Source organism: Scomber japonicus, chromosome 7 (assembly GCF_027409825.1).
Source record: "Scomber japonicus isolate fScoJap1 chromosome 7, fScoJap1.pri, whole genome shotgun sequence".
Lineage (NCBI taxonomy): Eukaryota > Metazoa > Chordata > Actinopteri > Scombriformes > Scombridae > Scomber > Scomber japonicus.
In genome coordinates this window covers 10,455,179-10,476,658 of record NC_070584.1, presented here as the reverse complement: position 1 = coordinate 10,476,658, position 21,480 = coordinate 10,455,179, and the positions used below count along the sequence as shown (strand labels likewise).

The window sequence follows — 21,480 nt, the reverse complement described above, 5'->3', positions numbered from 1 at the left end:
CCATCTATGTTTGCTCTGCAATACACTGATGACCTTCCCAGGTGTCTCCTTCTTTGTTGTGTGCTGGTGTAGGCTCCAGTCTCTTGTGAGCTTGAATACAATCATGAATAAAACATACACACAAGCTACAATGGTCAATCGTAGTAATTTGAATCCAATTTGTCTTGTCTGTCAGCTAAAAGACATCTGACTACCTTATTAGATATTACCAAGCATGTAAAGGAGAACAACAGTCAATAACATCAGTCAATTGTGATGCAAAAGGAAATTGCAGCCTACTACCCTCAAAGGCTCACATGGGTAAAGCACAGGAGATGAGTACTAGGCATCTTAAATATTATACTGCACATTGGTTCACTCTTGACAACAACCACCTTTAACTTGTCTTAGTAGTGTCTCCATTGCTCTGCATCAGTGGTCATCAACACTAGTCCTGAAGAGCTACTTCCCTGCATGTTTTAGGTATCTTGACACTCTAACACACCTGATTATAATAATTAACTCGTTAAAACATCCAGGGCAGTAGCTGGGTTGGTGACCACTGTGCCAACGTAGTTTAACTTACTCATTTACTAACCAGGCATATTAGCATATAACGTAAGCTAAACCTCCTCTTTTTCGCCACATGCCACTTAAAAAGCACTTAAAAGGTTTTTAAAAGGATTGGTGTAGAAGTGATATCTTATTATTTTGCCTCACAATGACTTTGCAACCTTAATATATGCGTCCTTTTCCCCCCTAATGGATAGCAGAATGTGATATATTTTATTTTATTTTTTCACATTTGCTTCAGAAATCTAAAGAATACTCTGCTTCTGTCTCCCTAGTCATTTGGGTGGTATGAGCATAGCCTACTTCAAATACATTGATTTTAACTTCACAAGAAAGCATGTATCATGTATTATTGGTACATATATGAAGGGTCATCTTATTTTTAAACGCTCTGCTGCAATAACTCAACTTCAAAAACCATCTCATAGAAATGGAGGAAAAAAAGGGAATCAGCTGGATCCCCCTTGTCTTCCTAGCCTCTAGATTGTGAGCAAGATCACATTGTTACAGACACTATTATCTCACATTACACTTTATTTTCAGATTCCTCTGAAATTTGTCTTCACAGCAATGGTAAAAACATACATGAGTACATGGAAGTGTTTTATTTAGGTTTCCAATAAAATACTTCCAATGCTTTATATGAAAGCAAAAAATCTTAAAATTCAATCATTTCTACATCATGTGACCTTATGTCTCCCATTTAACTTGGTTAGTCTGTCTGACAGGTATGATCCACAGTTTTGTTTTTTTAAGATTTGCAGCAAAGGTATTATCAAACCTTTTTACAGAGCTCAATAGACACATAATTCAGAAGATGATAAAAACAATCAAAACTATAGCTTGTAAATTCTTAAAGTAATTAGTATGTGCAATGTTAATATAGAAAATATACTGTATGTTTCTGTAAGTGTGTTTTGTAAGCCTTACTTTTCTTACAAGGTAAAATACATCAGAAGAAATGACTGACATCCACATCAACCTCATATTAACTGACTGTTAGTAGCTGTGAGTTTAACTTGTTCCACACGAGCAGTTTAGAAGAAATGTGAACGACATGATGAGGTATATGTACAGATATACATTTGGAGTCCAAACACTATTATGAACATTTAAAACAAGACAGATGGACCTTTATGCATCTCTCCACTGTGCTTAAAAGTAACATGAAGAGAAACAATCTGATGTCAATGTGAATACAAATGGTACATTTCAAAGCATTGTCAAACAACTTCATAACTCTTAAATATTGATCATTGACATTTTTATGCACAGTTTGACCATCATGAAGGAGATTAAGGCCACACAGTTTAAGCTTGCATATTGCTCGTAGATTCTGTAACTGTTCCATAAAAAAAACATTAAACGCAGCTTCTCTGACAGAGAAACTTGTTTCTCTGTTAGAAATTCTTCTGAGCCAGAAATGTCCATTAGTAAATGTCTGGCAGCTGGCTGTAATTCCTATTCCAGTATCCACCAGAAAAGAGCCAGTCCTGGGAGCTGTTGTGGGGGTTTGGCCCCTGCTGAAACCACCTGAAACCACAGCAAGGACATGTCAGCAGTCAGTAAGAGCTCCTATTGAACTAAGATGATACAAGCAGCAAATCATAACTGGAACAAACAAGGAAGGTCAGGCATGCTTTATGACAACGTTATTGGGTATTTTGCATGGTAGTTGAAAGTTTTGGTTGTTTGCTTGAAGTTTGAATTAACTTATCTTTGCTGCATAAAAGCAGGGAAGGAAATTATTCTATGATTCTGCGTCAGGTTTTAACAGAGGCAGGGAAACAGTCAAAGATAAGATTTCATTGCAGAGAAAAGGAAGTGTTTGGAAACATAGGGGGAGCACGGTCATATGATCACATCACACATTTCAGACACATCAGTCATCTCTAACCTTGGGCCAAGGGCAGGACTCCTTAACATCAAAGCGAGGATGCAACAGAAAAACAAGTGCAGAGAAAATGGAGATTTAGATTTAACATTTCAAAGCAACAAAGTATGAACTTGTATAGAAAGAGATGAGAAAATGCAGCATTGAAGACTGAAAGCAGATGTTGCCACAATGATCGTTTCCCTGTTTCCAGTCTTTATGCTGAGCTAAGCTGACTGTATCATGGCTCAAGCAACATACGTGTGTGATATCAACTTTTTCATCTAATTCTTCTGGGGACCATAAACTGGATTTAGTCTCAATATAAACTCCATATAAAGTGAATGTGACCTGCACAATTATTAAGGCTGTTTTCTTTATATTGCCAGGAGTTGGTTGACTCTTTCAGTAACAAAAAGCATAATCTCATTTAGTTCAATTAAAACTTGCAAATTGCATACATTGGTTGATTGCATGCAAGCCTGTTGAATAAAGCAGTTTAGAGAGGAGGAACAGTCTCACTAACTGCCTCACCTCGTCTTCCACTCCTCATCAGATTTGGAGCGGTTTTTGCGAGAAGCTCTCTGTTTCTCCTCAAGTCTTTTTTTCTCCTCACTGGCGATGTCTGTTTGGATGCGAATAAGACGTTTTAGACTGCAGTGAGAGTATTTATTTATTTTTTATTTTCAGTACGTTGCAGACAATCATTACCGATGTCACCGTTCTCCATGGCTCGTATGTCTGGTCTCAGCCTGCAGTCTGTCTGAGGAATGACTCCCTCCATCTCCTTGTGCAGCTCGTTTAGCTGCATTGCAAATGACGTGAAGCTGTACATCTGCAATGAAGTGAAGATAAATTTACATATTCACATATGACACATCACTAAAAAACATCCTGATTTAAGACTCTGCTCTTATAAAAGTGGCTGACCTGGGTAGAGTTGGCTGGTCTGGGTGCAATTCTCCACAGCAGCTGGCTGCCAGGAATCATCTCCACAGTGTCTGCAGCTGGAGAAGGAACATCTTCCTCACTGCAACTCTGAACATCAGCCGGAGCGTCAAATAGGCAAGTGTACTTATTAATCATGTTCTGAGACATTATTACATTGCATTATATTGAGTTTGTTGATAGAATACACAGTGATGAAAAATAACAGAGAGTGATATTGTACTTTTTACTACTGCAATTATTTGACAGCTATAGTTACTACTTACATTTCAATATTTCAAAAATACCAATCAGTTATTATGCTGCATTATTCACATTACAAATCATAACAGCCCACTGATGTGATCCCTTATTGTTCAGTGGGAAACAGTTCTTACCGCTTTGCTGGCTTTTTTCTCTTCTGCCAGTTTCTTGTCGTGTTTTTTATGTGCCTCTAGGGCAGCAAAATCGACTACATACAGGCACTCTGTCCACTTCCCATACAGGGCACACAGCTTCTTTTTACTGTTGAAAAAACAAAAACACACACACACAAATGTCCTCAGGCACAAACGCTAGATAATGATTTCAGTCACTTGTAGCTACAAAGCTTTAACAGACAAAACCTGATAAAAAAAAAAATCAAAATAAGCACACATGGCTTCATATAAATTGTTGGTAACATTGTCAGTAAAGCAAAAAAAGTTTTGCAGGTCTCATAGGGGAAGCATCAAACCTCACACAGAGTTAACAAACAGGATTTTCTCATCTCTCTGCTTGTTATCAGAATCTTTTGTGGCTAAAGAAAGTTCTCTCTGTGTGCTTTCTGTGTTTGTTGTATACATATCTCCCTGTGCGTCTGTGTATCTCTTGTTGTTGCATATCTAGTGTTATTCATATGGTCGTGCACACTACTTGTCGACTTGCCCAATCATTTATGTAACCGGCAGTGTTGTGAAACTGTCCTAAATTGATGAAGCGATATGCTCTTTTTTTCTTTTTATTACTTGATCTGCTTCAGTGACATGTAAGCTGCCTTTCCCCTTAGTGTTGTGTCTTTTAAATTTCATTTTGCACCACAGCCAACGTCCTTCAAGAGCTATTTTTGTTTGGCAATGAATGATTAACTGGGTGAATTGTTAATTGATAATTTGCATGACTATTTGCTATGTAATGGGTTCTCCTGTCACACTTAAAGTTAGTAATGTGCTCCTAATGACCATGGCCAACCTGTAGGACCTGATTTATAAATGAAGTATATTCAGATAAAGGCTTAGTGAGTCATATTTCCTCTGTGAAAATGTGTCTGTCATCTCAATTTACAGTAAGGAAATGTATATTTTCTGACACTGATGGCTTCAGGGTAGGGTGCCGTGTAGTAAAGTGGGTGTTTCATGTAGAGAAGTGGGTGTGTCATGTAGGTCTGCAAGAGCGCAGATGGACCCTTCTCGATTTTTTCATCTTTGGTCAGAGCCAGGCTTTCCGGGCTTTTTTGCCAAGCTAAGCTACCTAGCTAGCTGCTGGTGTTAGCCTTGTATGAATGAATAGATATGACAGTGGTATCAATCCTTTCATCTAAACGTCAGCAAGAAGTTAACTATTCTTTTTACATTTTCTGAACATTATGCGTTTGTGTGAAACTGTACCTTTTATCCAGAATATATCCTTCAACCTTATGCAGTTCTTTGCCGAAAAGGCCACATGGTTTGAAATTCAGGCAGCACTTTTCACCAGTTCTGAGCAAAAACAGGAAAAAACAGCATGTAATCCTTTCACTATCTGCTGGTTGAGTCATACAAAACTTCCTCATTTGCTCTATTCATTTTCTTTCATATGTTGAACTTCCTCAAAATATTTCAGCTGTGTCAGACTTGTTCTGTGTGATAAGCATGCAAACTTTAATATATGATATTTAGATGTGTATGTGATAAACATTTTACTCACAGACTATTACATTTCTATTTTTATCTCTTACCTGTGATTGTATATCTCCACATTTCCATATTGCTCAATCCAGAGCTGGCCAACAATAATGTTGTGAACACAACATGTAGGATTTGTCCATGTATATGCTTCATTGTACCTAGAGAGAAAAACAGTGACTTAAAGAGAAAGCAAAACGACAATGGGTGACTATAGTCTACAAAACACTCATGAACCGCATAAAAGAGGAAGAAGTTCTTACTTGGGCAGCTCCAGCGTGATGATGCCTTTTGGCTCAGCCTCTACACTCTTGCCCCAGAACTTCAGTTTGGGGTAGATGGATCCATGGAACACAAAGTCTTTCTCCAGGCCCTCAGCATGAAAAGCACTGACTGGAGGGTGGTGGCTCACCTGCTCTGATATGAGCCTGAAGCCCAGGTCCTCTCTGAGACGACAGAGGAGACAGCAAGAATCCAAGTGGGAATGTTAGAGACAGAAAAGTACACAGTTGTGATGTAGGTTTGATCAATTCAAGTCATTATTTGAGGATAATGTTGAAGATGTGCTGTCTAATCCCACTTACCTGACCAGTTCATAGGTTTCTCCCAGCAGAGGGTTGAAGGGTTTACCTGTCCGCTCCCACTGGGAGGCCACGGCAGACACTGCAAACGCAGCCACACACTGCCAACAGCACAGTAACATAATTCATTGGCAGTTGAAGTCTTTGATAAGAATGCATATGGTATGTTCAGTATGTCACAGAGTGCAGTACCTTCATCCTGTCAATAGAGTCTGAGGAGGTGTTAGCCTGGTGGATGAGATACGTATGCTCCATGTACTCAGTGAGACGCTGCAAGAAGCTAAGCGGCTCGTTGAAAATCACTGGCATTGTAATCTTGGAGAGTTCCTGAAAGAGACATATAAAGAAACTTTACATAGTAATCCTGATGAAAAAGTAATATTCAGAGTCAAAGAGTCAAAGGGAATTTTGCTCTTTAGACTTCTTGCTCTAGTGTTGTATTGTTTCCCAAGCCAACAAAGATAATATAATCTTTAAATATAAGACTATAAAGTTCTTGACATTCCACATCAGGATTAAGGTGCTTAGAACTGTTTCATAACTTAATCTGGAAATACAGATTAGGTTAGGCTGCAATGACGAAAATCATGCTAACATTTTTACGTACAATCGTGTGTGTGAACATGATTTACTTTAGTGCATTAGCATGCTAGCATTTGTCAATAGGCAGCTCAACACAAAGTACAGCGAGGCTCATAGAACTGTCTCTAATTTAGCATTAGCAGGTGTATATAATAGATTATTGACCTAATGACAGCATTAAATGACAATTTAAAGGGTCGCCAAAATTATTAAAATACACCCTTAGCGGACATTAATGTCAAATTTCATGGAAATTCACCCAATATTTGTTTGCTGACATTTTTCTCAAAACAACAAATTTCAACTCATGGTGGCGCTATAGGATAAGAAAAAGGGTTAAAATGATTTATGGCCGATGGAAATTTGTTCCCACTCCAATAACACGCCAAGAACAATTGTTGGGATGCTAGAGTCACTAGAGTTGCTACAGTCAGGGGGTTACTTTTAGGATTCTTAGGATCTTCTGGGGACCATGAACATCTGAAGAAAATTTCATAATCCATCCAGTAGTTGTTTACCACTTTGTTCCAGAGTCAGTCTGTTATAAAGTGGTTAAATGACTGAATGAGATTACTACTCTAGAGCCAGTGTTTTTTATTAGCCGCAAGCTTGGCAAATAAAAATGGCATATAACTATTATTCTCACCATCCCAATGCAGTTCCTCAGGATACTCCAAATACTGAAGTCATTTCTTGAAAACATTGGGGCAGGTAAGCTGGTCCTAAAATAACACACACATTAACACAGTTATATTACTTCTAAAGGTTTGGTAGGATTGATTGATTGATTGATTGAATTTATTTGATGATTATAAATGCAGACTGAATCTGTACACCAGTAGTTGTGCTCTTAAAATAGACACTGTTCATGAGAATAAATGTACCAGACATATAATAGCTCTCAGGCCTCATCTTATTCAAGTGATTATGGTCAACAGAGCCTTTAATGTACTGTGAGATGCACTGGAACAAAGCCAAGAGAGACAATCAACACCAGTATCAAAGGTGGTCAGCAGCCTCTGAATAATCCATCAGCAGCACTTATTTCTTGTAAGTCTTACAGATACATAGGGACAGCCAGGTCAAACTGTCTTTAAAGTTGTACAGAGTAGAGTTTGGATAATGCTTTTAAAATCACAAGAAAATAGTGTATAAGTCATATATAAAAAAAACATTAGTTGATATAAAAATGACATTCATCCACCCAAAATAGTATAAAGTGCACCTAAAGTCTGCCTGGAGAGATTAGCCAACATCCGATCATACTGCAGACTGATTATTGCATTGCACTGTGACCTTATTAATATTTAACAACCACAACACAGAGCTCAGTCCTTTCAATACAACTCTTTCTCTTGCCTTGACCAGGCTGGCCCTGACTCTAAATAATTCACAATATGAAGTAGAAACACCTGAGGAAGAACATAAAAATTAAAACAAGATCACTGAGAACACAGAGAACTCTCAGAGCAGGTTGGGGAATATGACACTAGTATCAATGATATATTACAGCAGGAGAAGAAAAGCAACAGTAACAGTCTGATATGAGGAGACACACTCTTTGTTGGATTTGTACATCTTTTGATGAGAGGTGGATAAAAGCACTGGGGTTCAGCGGTCCATTTAGGAAACTGTGGGGGCATGCAGCACCGCTGACCTATACTTTGTGATCCCATTGGGTTGAGTGTCGTCCTTGTCGCCATGGTGATCCTCCTGCAACATACTGGGGGTGCTGCAATGGCTGCTTAACATGACAGAGCCTTCGTCGTCCTCGTCAAAGGAATGGCTGGCCACCGTCTCAAAGCCGCTTAGGGAGTGCTCTGAGCCCGATTCTGATAGAGATGGAGACATGGTGACTATTTAAAAAAAAAAGTTTTTGAAGATTCATTCAAAATAAAAAAGTCAACACACCTCTGGAGACTTTTTAAGTAGAAGAAAGGGGTAAAACAGCATCTGTTAAAGTCAAATTGTGTTTCTATAATCAAATGAACTTTACTAGTACTTGTGGATATCTTATAATGTAGTCTACCTTTACTAGTCTAGATATTAAAACATGCCAACACATGCATCATTAGTGCCAGACAGAAATATCAAACTAGGTTTGAGATAAATTAGAGTTTGCCCCATGAAGAGTCCTGACAAGTTTATGTTTCAGCTATGTGACAATGTCCAATTTGTTACAAATCTTGGAGACACTAATTAAAATAAAACACATTTAATCCAGTATCAATGAGGCTCTAATAGCAACACAATGACAGCTCAGTAACTGAATATTCATTATAATATTTATGATGTGTTTCATATTCATTTACACAACAACAAAAAAGTTATAAAAGCACATTCAAATGTTGTTTGATTTTATTTATATTAACAATCCTGAATAGGATTTGGAGTACTTTCTTCTACTTTAGTTATTTTCTGATTGACAAAAACTATTCATGCTCAGCAACAATGAATGCAGATGTTTCATCCAGACTATTTATTCAGCTCCTTTCATTTAAGTTGCAAAGACATTAGCATCAAGTCAGATAAAATGTTGATTGCCACCAATGAAGTTTAAATACAAATACAAAGAAATACAAACTCCTGCAAAGTTTTATGTTTCGTAGCCATTTTTGATCATCCAGGCTAATCACACCAAAAAAAACACTCAAATCACGTGAAAAGGCTTCAAGTTATTTCAGCACAACCAGGCAACGCTTGAGCTTACGTCACGCTTGAGGAGCGGCAAAACATACCAAAGACATTCACCGGCGGGAAAAAGTATTCCAGCGTCCTAGAGGTGAATGACAAGATTACCGAGTGTGAGCGGGAGCTTGTCACAGAATCTCCTGCATCTCCTGAGCAGTGTTTGATAACTTGTCAACTCACCAGACACAGCGTCGTGGAACTCATCCTCGCTGAGGGCGCTTCGAGGTGAAGATCCCTTGACGACGGATTGCTCAAGTTCGTGGTGCTCCGTGGCTAGAGTCTGCAGTGCTTCGGAGAGGATCTTATTCTTCTCCACCTCCAGCTCCAATTTCACACTGCGCACCTGAGCTCGCCACACAAACACAAACACACACACACACACACACACAGACACAGACTTATCACTCATCAAAACTTACAAATCAACATGAATTCTATCCTCCACATTTGATAACAGCTAACTGAAGACAAATATGTGAGCTCTTGATTAACATTTTATTCCTACTCTCAGTACAAACAGCAGAAAACTGTGCGTGACCATCAGACAGGCTGTGATGGCAGCAGGTCTGCAAATAAGCAGCATGTTGACTGACTGATCCTCCCCTCTGCTCTGTCCTCTCATTATCAGGCCCACACAGAGGTACTGAGAGGAGCCATGTTTATCTGTAATAGAGGACAGCTGCCTTGACGCTGCCGTCTCAAATGGCCTACAGGGGAACCTGATTCCTGAGGAGGAGAGGCGATCAAATGACGGTAATGCACTCAGATACAAACCATTAGCCAAACTTCCCTTTTATATAAGACATTTGCATTGATAATATGAAGGCACCCTCATATTTCAGCTACACCTTCCCAAAAAATCTTACACTGTTTCTAATGATAATCGGACGAGCTTGATGATGTGTGAACACAAAGTTAGAGGCCACAATCTTAAACTTTACTTTTTAAAACTGGTGGTTAATAATCATCCACGAGATGGCAACCAGGACCTGAGCAGGAAAGGTGAAGAAAGGAACAAAGACCTCTATAATGATAGACTACATTTCACTCCCTGTGATAACACTATACTGAACTCCACAGAGGAATTATTTCTGCTTGACCTCTCCACAGGTGGTGCAAAAGTTCAAACCAGTGCTGTGAGAGCTGTGGAAGTGATTCAGTATCTTTGCTTTGCAGGGGAATGAACACAGGCCCCACTGCTTCATTGAGATTGCACCATTATGTGCAGACAGCGATACTGTATGTTCCAGTTATTCCTATTGAGACCAGACCTATTCATTGGAAGCTCTGAGATTCTGTGCAGCCTTTTATCAGCCGCTCTGCCTCTGCGGATCACAGTTTAAAAGGCTGCACAGTTGAGGATTTGGGGGCCCAGGCCTAGTCTAAACCCTGAAAGCAATGCACTGACTATTAAAGTGAGGGCATTCAAATGGTTTTCAGCAGCCTCTGGGCACACCAGCAGCGCCGTCTCTTCTAAAGATCACAGTGAAATTCAACTCTCTTGTGTGTGAGCTTGTGTTAGTGAGTGGGAGTGGGAGGAGAAAAACAAGACAGCATGACTGAGACTTTGATGCTTTTTGCCAACAGCTACTGATTTTAATCATTCTGGTCAAAGCTTTAGGCTCTTGATCTTTAACCATTCATATAATTGGATGTCTCTGTGCCTGTGTTAGTATGCAGATCTCTTGTTTTAGATGAAGAAAATGACAAATGTCTGGCAGAATGGCATGTATGAAAAGAAGGAATCCATACATTATCATGTGAAGGTGAACATGCCTAGATTTACATATTCAACAAGTCAAGTGTGCATTCATCACAGCATTCAAAACCCTGCGGTGCATAACAAGCAGCAGCACTGCTACATATCAATTTAAAACAAGCAGCAGGGGGTAAACAGAGACCATTTCTCAGTGTGATATCATGGAAATCTGTTTCAGAAAGTGATGCAAATTAGTCATTTTTTTGTCCATTATGCTTAATAAATATTCTAAATGACACTCTCACTCTTTAAGATCTTTAGTGCTGTTGTACCAAGTTTTGCATTGTAGCCTTCAACATTGAGATTCTAATTATGATTACGATGACAATCCGATACGCCCTCTTTGATATACCCAGTAAACTTCATGCATCATCAGTGCACATTGCCCTCAATTCAGCTGCAGTCAGATCATTGTTAGTGTATCAGGCATTCACACAAACCCATGTGCCTACATTTCTTCAATTCTAGGTTTACCTCAGTCCCATTTTCTTACATCTTCTAACTTTCCAGTCCTAAAAACATAGTAATAATATACATTTGTAGAGTTTACACACAGAAAATTTGTAATTTCTTTGAAAATGTTCAAACAAAAAAGTTGCCTATTGAGTGGTTATGGCTTCTCAAATGTGAGAATCTAAAGTTTTTTGGTTCATTCTTAGTAAACTGAATATCTTTGGATGTTGGACTGTTAATCAGACCAAACAAGACATTTGAAGACCTTGAACTTTAAGAAATTATAATAGGATTAAATGATAATGAGAATATTTGTTATTTGCAATATAAAAATACAGATATTTTTCCATACTATTCATACTATGGTGGGTGTGGAGATCATTTCAAGGTTTACAAGCCATTCATGAGTTTATGTATATTGACAAGCTACACAGATCCTCCAGCAGACACGAGCTCCAGCACTGAACTCTGGAAACGGACTTCATTATGTGAAGCCCCTCAAGTAAATCACCATGTAAACACTGTGTTTAGTCAAGTGCTATATAAATAAAGTTTTCTATTATTACAGTATAGCTGTACAAGGTTGGGGCTTGTTGTGCACTATAAGTGAGCCATCAATTTCTTTTTTCCTGGAGGGATGTAATCTGTCCACTGAATGCTTCCATTATAATCAAATCCATTGAATCACACACAAAGAAAAACCCATCTGACAGCTCATAATCATCTGCTTTCATAAGGAGGTAGAAATTGTGTCGATGTTTTCTTACGAAATGTGTTTTGTTTTTACATCTCAATCTAAAAAAACCCCGAAGGGTCACAGGCAGTAAGGATGCTGTTGATTACGGTATTTATAATCTGCATTTTTAGAAGGGGTCATTCATCCAAATCACAAAAGAGAAAAAAGAATTGCTTGGTACTCATCCTAACTACAGGGGCAATGAAGATAGTTCCACTAGAATGTTATAATACCCCAATAACATCTCATTCATCTCCATTGTTCTGGGTTGTTTTAATGTTTCCAATTTTTAATATTATTGGGTTTTATTTTAATTTTACTTTTTTTAAAATCGTATGTTTTTATGTTCTTTCTTCCCAATTCTTACTGTTAAATGTTTTGTTTTTATGTAAAGCACATTGAGGTTTCAGAGGTGAACAGTTTGTGGAGAAATAAACTATAATAATACATAGCTATAATATAAATGCTCATAATCAATAGTACAACCGATGATAACCTGACAGAGAGCTGCCAACAGCTGTTCCAACACAGACACACATCTGTTCAGGAGAGGATGAAACTTACCCCTTCCTGTTTGGACAAAAGGCTGAGACAGACGCTGAGACTGGAACTGGTTTTACTGGACAAGTCAGAGATTTCTTGCATTTTCTGCAGCATGGTGGATGGTAACCCTGTGAGAAACAAACCTATGTGATTAAGATGCAGAAGGGACATGTTGACGCTAATGCACAGTTCAAGTTATTGAGTGTTTTTTTTCTCTCTGCGCTCTCAGAAAAGCTAGAAGCACGGCTAACATCTGATGGCAGGAACAGATGGTGCAGACTCCTCATTAAGAGGATTTCAGACATTATTCCATGAAAACAGCACATTTTAATCTGCTTGATGATGCTTCTAATTTTAATCATGAGGTTTACATCCATATGAGGTATATTACAATGTCAAGTCAAATGTTCTCCACTATGAAATAATAGGTTTTTACTTTCTGACAGCCCGTCATTTTTCAGCATGGACAGGAAAGCTTCCACCTCCTTCTCCAGTTTCTTCTGGCTGGCCTCTGCTGCCTGGTTTCAGAGAGACAAGAGGAGACTGCCGATGAACAAACGGTGGGCAGGGTAGGAGGAGCGGGTGCTTTCAAATCCAGAAACACTTAACACTAAAGATCATTATGCTGACATGCTAATTATGGATTTCTTTGTTTAAAGGCACCTGTAGTGAATCTGTTAGCTCCCCTAGTGACATCACATCCTCCTCCTCCTCCTCCTCGCTGCCTTGCTCTTGGGAGCAGTAGTGTGTGCTGTAGGCTGAGTGCTCCTCCAGCGCATCCAGCCATGTCTGGAAGACAATAAAACATATACAACATAATATTAGACACATTATGACCTTCATTGTAAGGTTTAATTTGAGATATTGAGGTGTACTTTTTTACAGCCTCAATATAAAAATGATAAATCTACATTTTTTAATTCCTCAAAATACCAGGCACCATATGAATACAGTCTATAATATTAAAAAATCCCTTTTTGTTTAAATTGGGTATAATTGCATATAGAACGGTCTAATTCTGTTTAGCTGCCAATAAAATCATAAGCTAATTCAATTATCTTGTTGTAAAAATATGACTATTGAGGCTTCTTTTGTTTTATTAAATCAAATCAATTAGTTCATTATCATGAGTCACGATACTTAAATATGCTTCCAATTGAAATACATTAGTTTGTAAGTCTTGATGAGTGTCTGGAAACAATAGAAAATGTGCATCTGTGTACGCAAATCTACATATTACTTTCATTTTGTCCGACATACAGTACTAACAGTGTAATTCAAAACACACACACACAAAAAAACCCAAAACAGTTTAGCCACTAATTTGCTGATAATTTCTCTTGAAACTTACAGCTTGAGACCTGCTGTTATCTTGGATTATGACTTATTGAAGTTGGCCCTTTAAGGCATCTCTAATGTAGTCATAGTAAATAGAGTCAGTGCTGAACAAATGCTGTGTGATTCAACTTTGCAAGCTGGCTGTGTAGAAGTGACGCTAATGAGAAAAGTCGGCTTTTCACTAATTTCACACAAAAGTAAAAGTGACTTTCAACTTCAGTTAAATCAAGAATTTTGAGGTTTAAAACTTCAGACTGAGCAATAGTTGATTATCTTTTCAGCTCCTTGTTCTCAGAGCACTCATTGGTGATTTGCAGCTGAAACCTTGTAAAATAAAACAAAAAAATTGACTCTGGAGATAAAACATACTTTTTAAAATGTTAAGGGTCATTATTGCTTTCAGTAGTTAATCATTTTCTAAAGAATAGCCCCAGAAAAATAAAAATGAAAAGGCAGACAAAATGATTAGATAAAACAAAGGTCACAAGATAACAAACTGATCTTTTGTTACATACTTGTCTCGCTGTCTCTGGGTCACTTTTAGGTGATACTTTGAAGTGATGCACACTGTCATCAAAGCACTTGAGAGTAAAAAAGCAGTAATCTTTGGCTCTGATCTGGAAATGAGAACATAAAATAACCTTGTGAAAAATGTGTACTTACATGAATTCAAACCAAGCAGCTAAAAAAGGGAATGTACAGTAATACTTAAATCTTACTTACCAAACAGTGAGCGTGTGTGAGGGACTTACAGCCTTGCCTGCTGACATTGGCAGCTGCATCAGACCTTTATATCACAGAGAAAGAGAGGCGATAGTTTCCCGAGGTTTTTTCTTTTGGTGGTTGAAATCTTATTCTTGCAGACAGATTACACATGTTCAGCAGCGGTACAGTATATCCTCCTTCTTCCATTCTTAACTCGTTTATCCTTCACCTCCAGCACCTTAGTGTGCAGTACTTCCATCCATTCATCTGTTGCTAAGATTTTGACATTTCTGATTCAATGGGTTAACCAAAGATAGAAGCAGCACCTACTGTTTTGAGTACCAGGATAAAACCCCATCCTGAAGGACGACCCAGTAGGAGCGCCAGCCAAAGAATCTGGAGCTCTGCGGGATGATGCACAAGAGAAGAATCAGCTGTCTGATTTTCAGTGATTTCCATTATTGTTCAGTCTTTGTCTGATTTTTATGGCAGGTGAGAGAAAGCTTGAAAACTTGAGAAACAACATACTCAACATTTCGGTGAGTATGTTGTGCTGCATTTAGACACATGTTGCAAAAATAGAAAAGCTGAAAGTGACACATGGGAGTGGAGCTATGGGTGAGTTTGTTCTCTAACTGATTGGCTCAGCAGGGAAGTAAAAATGAAGTCAATTTTTACAGTGTCCCAATGCTGCAGTCACATCAGACAGAAGCTGCCATAAGCTGCTTCTCTCTGACTTTTAAATAGCCCTCACATCAATATCCAAATGGTAATTATAACTGGAAGTGTCATTTCTCTGAACTCTCTCTCTCTATAATATAGGAATGTCTGATGAGCAAATAAATGACATAAGCCAAAGTTTCTCATTCAAGGTAATTCAATCCTACATAAAATACTATTTCATGCACACAAACTGCACAACTACATCATACAACCATAAGTCATGCAGTGTAGAAATGTAATTTGCGGTTAAAAACAACAATAGCTGTAAAACATCTTTATGGAGCTAGAGGCTTGAATGTTAACAAATCCCCAACTTTATTATTCTTCAGTGTTGTTGCCGTCCTGCAGTATCTCAGTGGAGCCTGTAGTAACCTGCATTGTTGATGCGAAATCCTCGTTGTGTTGCCTGAGATCATGTTTCAGGTCACTCACACATCACTGTCTTAATGTTTATTGAATAATTTAACTTAATTAAATTACTCAGTGATGAAAAGGCCTGAGACAAACCATGCCAAAAAGAAAGTAATTATGCTAACATGTAATATGATACGTGATAACAAATGTCCAAATTAAAAATGGACAGGCTCTATAAATTAGCCTTACTGTATAATAAAAACAAATTCACAATAAAGTGAAAGGACAAGGTCTAAATGTTAATGTGTTGTCAAATGAAAGATATATATAAAAAGGTATATATCTCATGGAGCAGCAATGACAGATTAATAATATTTTGCTCAATTTAGTGTATCGCTTTTTTAAAAGGACATAGCTGGCAATATGAGTTGTCAAATTGTTAAGTATAATGCTTGTATTTTCTCAATCTGTGATGAATTAGGCTCTGTCAGCCACCATAGACAATCATTTCTAGACTTTACCTTCCAGAGTAATCCTTCGTACTTCTTGACATGGCGGGTCATACCCTGCAAAGACACAGATTGGGAACACGGAGAAAGTAAATAAAGAAATCAAAGCACAAATCAAAGATAACTTTAAGGAAGCTGGGCACTCACTCGATGAAGGTTGCCTTCCAGCGCCTGCTTCATTACTGTATCGCTGGCCAGGTCAAACACTGTCTGGCCTGTGAGTTACAGACAAACAAGACAAGACGGGGGTTTAGCACAACAGCATACACATGTAGAAGACAAAAACAAATACTGCTTAATGCAATACTAAAAGCCCATTTGTTCCCATTGAAGACACAAGTGTTAAAATAGGTCACTTATGTAAACTTTCATTTTCAAAATTGGCACATTCATTTCACAGAACAGCTTTGCACAAACAGTGTAGGCTTATTTATTGGGGACTATTTCCAGACACTGATTTGCTGAGTGTTTGCTGCATGTGGGATTGATTTTAAATTGGGAATATATTTTAAAAACTGGAGTCACTACTGTCAGCTCTGGTCTCACCGTTCTTGTTCTTCATATTGGGGCTGGCTCCGCTCTTGAGTAGCTTCAGGGCACATTGCTTCTGGCCTCGATAGGCTGCACAGTGCAAAGGGGTGTTACCCAACAGATCTGTGCAGTTGATATCTGGAGGCTTCTTCCTGCTGAGCTGGAGCAGACACACAGGACAACATACTGATGGGTTAGCAGGGCCCCAAGTGTTTCTCAAATGCTTTATTGTCGTGCCGAGAACTGAAGCCTATAGCTCTTGATTTCTCACTCTTTGAACAATATGCAGAATAGATAAAGCTACAATGACTTTGACAAAACTTTATTGCTACTACTACTACTTTTTATATGTTTGAAGACTCTTTTGGATATATTTTGGAGCTCTTCCTAATGAAATTTGTTGTCACTGAGATTAAAAGGTGTGGTCTACTGTGGACTTGTCTAGACTTGTGACTATGTGAAGATAATTGAGAGTGTAACTGTGACTTCAGGTACAAATAAACTGACTAATACACAAACACACCCAGTTCTTTTCTCCAGTGCATTAACTACAAAAATAAAGCCATTTGAGCTCCACATATTCCACATTATTCCTGCTCAAAATCTGAGATTAAAATACACGTTTGCATTAAAATCAAATATCAGTGTCTGGCACTAACCAGCTGAGACAGAGTTGAAAGGTCTCCTTCTCGTGCAGCTTCCAACAGCTGCTCCTCCAACTTCCTCTCCTCTGTTCTCTCAGCCGCTGGTTTCAGTGACAGGACGGGATTTTATAAGGGGAAAAAAAATGTTGAATGATATTAAAATGTATAAATTATAAACAAAACCTGTATCAATTAATATTAAAATGAAAACAAATATGTGTTTCCATGATATTTCTTAGACGACAAGATGGCTCTCTCACCTTCTAACATGCTTCTGATCTCTGCATTTTGAGTGACATCTTTGGGAATCTGTGCTGTCCCATTGATGACAGTAGCACATGCATCATAGTGCAGCAGCAGCATGACAACCTCCTGATCAATATGTGATTGATTGATTGATTGATTGATTGATTGATTGATTGACTGAATGGATGAATAAATGCATGCACAAAAATCATACTATCAACAAAGAGAAGAGAAGAACAGAGGGCAATTGAGAGACTGAATGGAATATTCATGATGCATTAAGGTACCTTTCTTCCAGTAAAGGCAGCTTTATGCAGCGGTGTATCTCCGATGTTGTTGGGCAGGTTGACATCTGCCCCCGCCTGGAGGTGTGTAACAAAACTAACATATTACACATGCATCCTACAATGTGACAGTATTGTTGTGACACATGTTTTCAAGAAAAGAAACCCTACCTTAAGCAGTTCCTCCACTACGTCTTTGTGCCCAAAATAACAGGCCAAGTGAAGAGGAGTCCATCCCAGGTTAGACTTACTCTTACCTGAGAGAACAGAACATACTGCGTTACAATAAGACACTACGACTAGGATAATATTCTCAAGTGTGTGTGATCGCCTACCTTTGCAGTTGATATTAATCTGCATCTCTTCCTTGATCTTGGACATGAGCAGCCTCTGAATCCCAGGCAGATCTCCATTCCTGGCACAGTGCAGGAACTGCTCCTCTGGCTCCAACTGCTCCATGGATGCCTGCAGAGGAAAACAGCAACAGCATAAAATGAAGCTTTTTATCTCTGTTTCAAATGTAATCACAAAGGGACATGTGGAATGAGTCTCTGAAAAGAAACCAGGACACATTTGTTTCTCTCATGAGGCGGCATTGCAGAAAGCCTTGCAAAACAACAACAAAACACTGATACAGAAGCAAAAATATGTATTCAAGTTAAAGTTGTTCATCAGTTCCGTAAAGTGAGGACACATTTAACCTTTGTGTCGTCCTCCTGGGTCAAATTGACCCTGTCTGTTTTGACTGTTCCTTCTTTCCTCCATCCCCCTTTCTTCCTTCTTTCCTCCCCATTACCTACCTTCCTTCCTTCCTTCCTTCCTTCCTTCCTTCCTTCCTTCCTCATTTCCTTCCTTTCCTTCCTCCCTTCCTTCTGTCCTTCTTTCCTTCTCTCCTTCTCTCCTCCCTTCCTTCCTTTCCTTCTTCCCTTCCATCTGTCCTTCTTTCCTCCCTCCACCCTACCTTCCTTCCTCCCTCCTTCCTCCCTCCCTCCCTCCCTCCTTTCCTTCCTTCTTCCTCCCTTCCTAACTTCATTCCTTGACTTGAGGACAACAGGAGGGTTAAAGAAGTGGAGTGGACTACTTAGATATTTGATTGATTGAAAGAATTGTAATTTCCAAACCCATATTATATGAGCTTATATGAGGTTCTGCCACTCAGCCTTCTGGCCAATTTTTCCGAGTGGTTACTTGTGATATTGCAGTGAAAGAACCTGTGGCCTTAAGAATTTTCCCCATAGACTAGCATTATAAAAGAACCATCTGTAACACTGTTGACTCAACAGCAAACAAGGTCAATTATGAAACTTTCAATTATGTATTATTGATCCATGGAGGTTTTATATTTGTTAAACCTTATTTTCTCCTCTAGAGCCACAGTACAGAGGACCTCATACTGTACAACCTGACACAGAGTAAACTAAACCTTATGTGTAAAATCAGTGGCATGGCCCTTTAATGTGACTCTTTAAACCTTTCTAGCTTCATATTGCTTAATCACACATCATCTCTGATTATTTGAAACACTTGGAAAAAGTCACAAGTGTGCTTTGTCAGATCGTCAACATGAAACTGTCAAAGAGAAGAAGGAAGAAACCTGAATTATTACAAAAACGGCAGCAGTCACCAGACCAACCTTACAGGAAGGAAGCAAATCCTGTCTTTCCCCTTTATACAGCCTGAGTCCACATGACCTTCTGTGTTTGCAATCAAAACGTTGGTATGCGGAGACAAAAAATAGAAGGCTTGCTTTATGCAACGCTATGGAATGTCACATGGCTATAGGAAGGATTAATGAGCCACATCGACAAGAGAAGACAAATCCGAGGCTGTAACTGTGACGTCAGCGAGTCGTTGAAAAGAAAGACTTTACTGACACTGAAACAAGTTTACCTGGGAGTGAAAAGCATGTGACAATAACGGTTACTGAGCCTGTTCTACTACTTCACAATGGGCCTCAATCACAGTTAAACAATTCCAAAATCCCTGTTAACTACACAGTGCGTTATAACAGTATAACCAGAATACACACAGAGCTCTCCGTTATGATTCCATAATCAATAAGATTTCATTTGTATTCTATCTAATTTATTATGATGTTTAATCTGATATCTCACATTAATGTTTCTCTCTGTTACTGTATTTCTAGAGCCACACAGATAAATCTAGCAGGCAAATGTATTGATCAATATTTGGTTATTGTTTAAATATTGGTATATATGTGTCAGCCAATAAGCAAAATATGATCGTTTTCATTTAGACAGTGTCTTTGTTCAATAGTTGATCCATCAAAGAGATGTGATGTGTTTACTTTTCATCTGTAAAGTATCTCACTAAGTAGTGACTGAGTGGTCAGAGTCGTCATGGTTACAATGTTTTTATTAACCAAACTTAAAGGTTTCGTTTTCGTTTGTCAGAGTCTACTGAATATACTATTCTTGAGTATATTCCTTTTAAAAGCTGAAATGGTTAGTCGATGAATCATTTAGTATATTGTTTGATTATTCAATCATCAGAGAATTAATGATTTACGATCATAATCATTTGAGGCATTTTTCAAGCCAAACTAAAAACACAGTCCCTTGTTTCAGTTTCTCTATTGAGAGGATGTGTTGGTTTTCCTCATCATGTGATAATAAACTGATAAGACAAAACAGGCTGTTTGAAGAAGTCACGCTGGGCTTTGGGAAGTTGTAACATGTGTTTTTGACTCTTTCCTGACTTCCTGTAGCATGATTAATGGACAGATAGGAAGACTTATTGGCAGGTACTTCCCCTCTAAAGTTGCAACAATTACATAAAAATGCAAAGACTGGAGAAAAGCCAAAAGATATTTTTTTTAAATTACAAATACATTACAAATTTGTGTGGGACTTTTTTGTCTTCTTTTCTACTTCATTATTCATCTCATGACCCCTCAGATTGGTCTGGTGACCCGTAACAGGGGGCCTGACCCCTAAATTGACAACCTACCTCACAGTATGTCCTACTTACACAATGATCCATCAGTATTAACAGCAATAATGTAGCATGTCTTACAAGTTTCTATATGTACTTTATACTATTATAAACATGATAAACATGATAATCAATGAACCCATAAACACCACTAACATGATGTGCTGTTATGGCCAAAATGTTCATAGCTGTAGGTTAAATCAGTGATGTAAAGTGATGTCAGATTTTTGCCTAGAGCAGATGTGACCAGGTGACATTACACAGGCTGATGTGCCATTAGGGTCATGCAGCAGCAGCTAATGATCAGCGAACAGGACAAACAGTGTGAGACACTTACTGCTTCAACAGACCAGTCCTGAGGTCACACCACCACCACCAGCAGTAGCAGCAGCTCTCACACGGGCCCTCTGTGGAGCTGCATGTGATGTTTTAAGCCCCTCTGAGCCGTTTCCTGACGCTCAGCAGCACAGACAGCGCGGCGCATCAACCGACACATCAACCCGTCATACACACACACACACACACACACACACAGACACACACACCCTCTTACACACACACACACATAGATT

At 38.6% G+C, this 21,480-nt stretch overlaps 1 protein-coding gene across 2 annotated transcripts; it reads right to left on the bottom strand.

The window, feature by feature from the left end:
• Window positions 1-1,118: 1,118 nt before the first annotated feature.
• Window positions 1,119-21,439, bottom strand: osbpl1a (oxysterol binding protein-like 1A). Of its 2 annotated transcripts, XM_053322831.1 has the most exons (29): window positions 21,246-21,439; window positions 18,289-18,418; window positions 18,125-18,210; window positions 17,957-18,031; window positions 17,684-17,795; window positions 17,439-17,524; window positions 16,795-16,939; window positions 16,396-16,463; window positions 16,261-16,305; window positions 14,993-15,066; window positions 14,681-14,744; window positions 14,473-14,574; window positions 13,283-13,408; window positions 13,056-13,137; window positions 12,641-12,747; window positions 9,309-9,471; window positions 8,095-8,269; window positions 7,084-7,159; window positions 6,048-6,182; window positions 5,859-5,956; window positions 5,538-5,720; window positions 5,328-5,435; window positions 4,999-5,088; window positions 3,751-3,877; window positions 3,356-3,463; window positions 3,137-3,260; window positions 2,960-3,050; window positions 2,450-2,470; window positions 1,119-2,085 (listed from the first exon to the last, which is right to left on the bottom strand). In XM_053322831.1, exons 2-29 carry the CDS (start codon window positions 18,410-18,412, stop codon window positions 1,983-1,985), a joined length of 2,898 nt encoding a protein of 965 aa, XP_053178806.1. In that variant the 5' UTR covers window positions 18,413-18,418; window positions 21,246-21,439; the 3' UTR covers window positions 1,119-1,982. The 2 variants fall into 2 exon arrangements, with proteins under 2 accessions (XP_053178806.1, XP_053178807.1); XM_053322832.1 differs by lacking the exon at window positions 2,450-2,470.
• Between the last annotated feature and the right edge of the window lie 41 nt (window positions 21,440-21,480).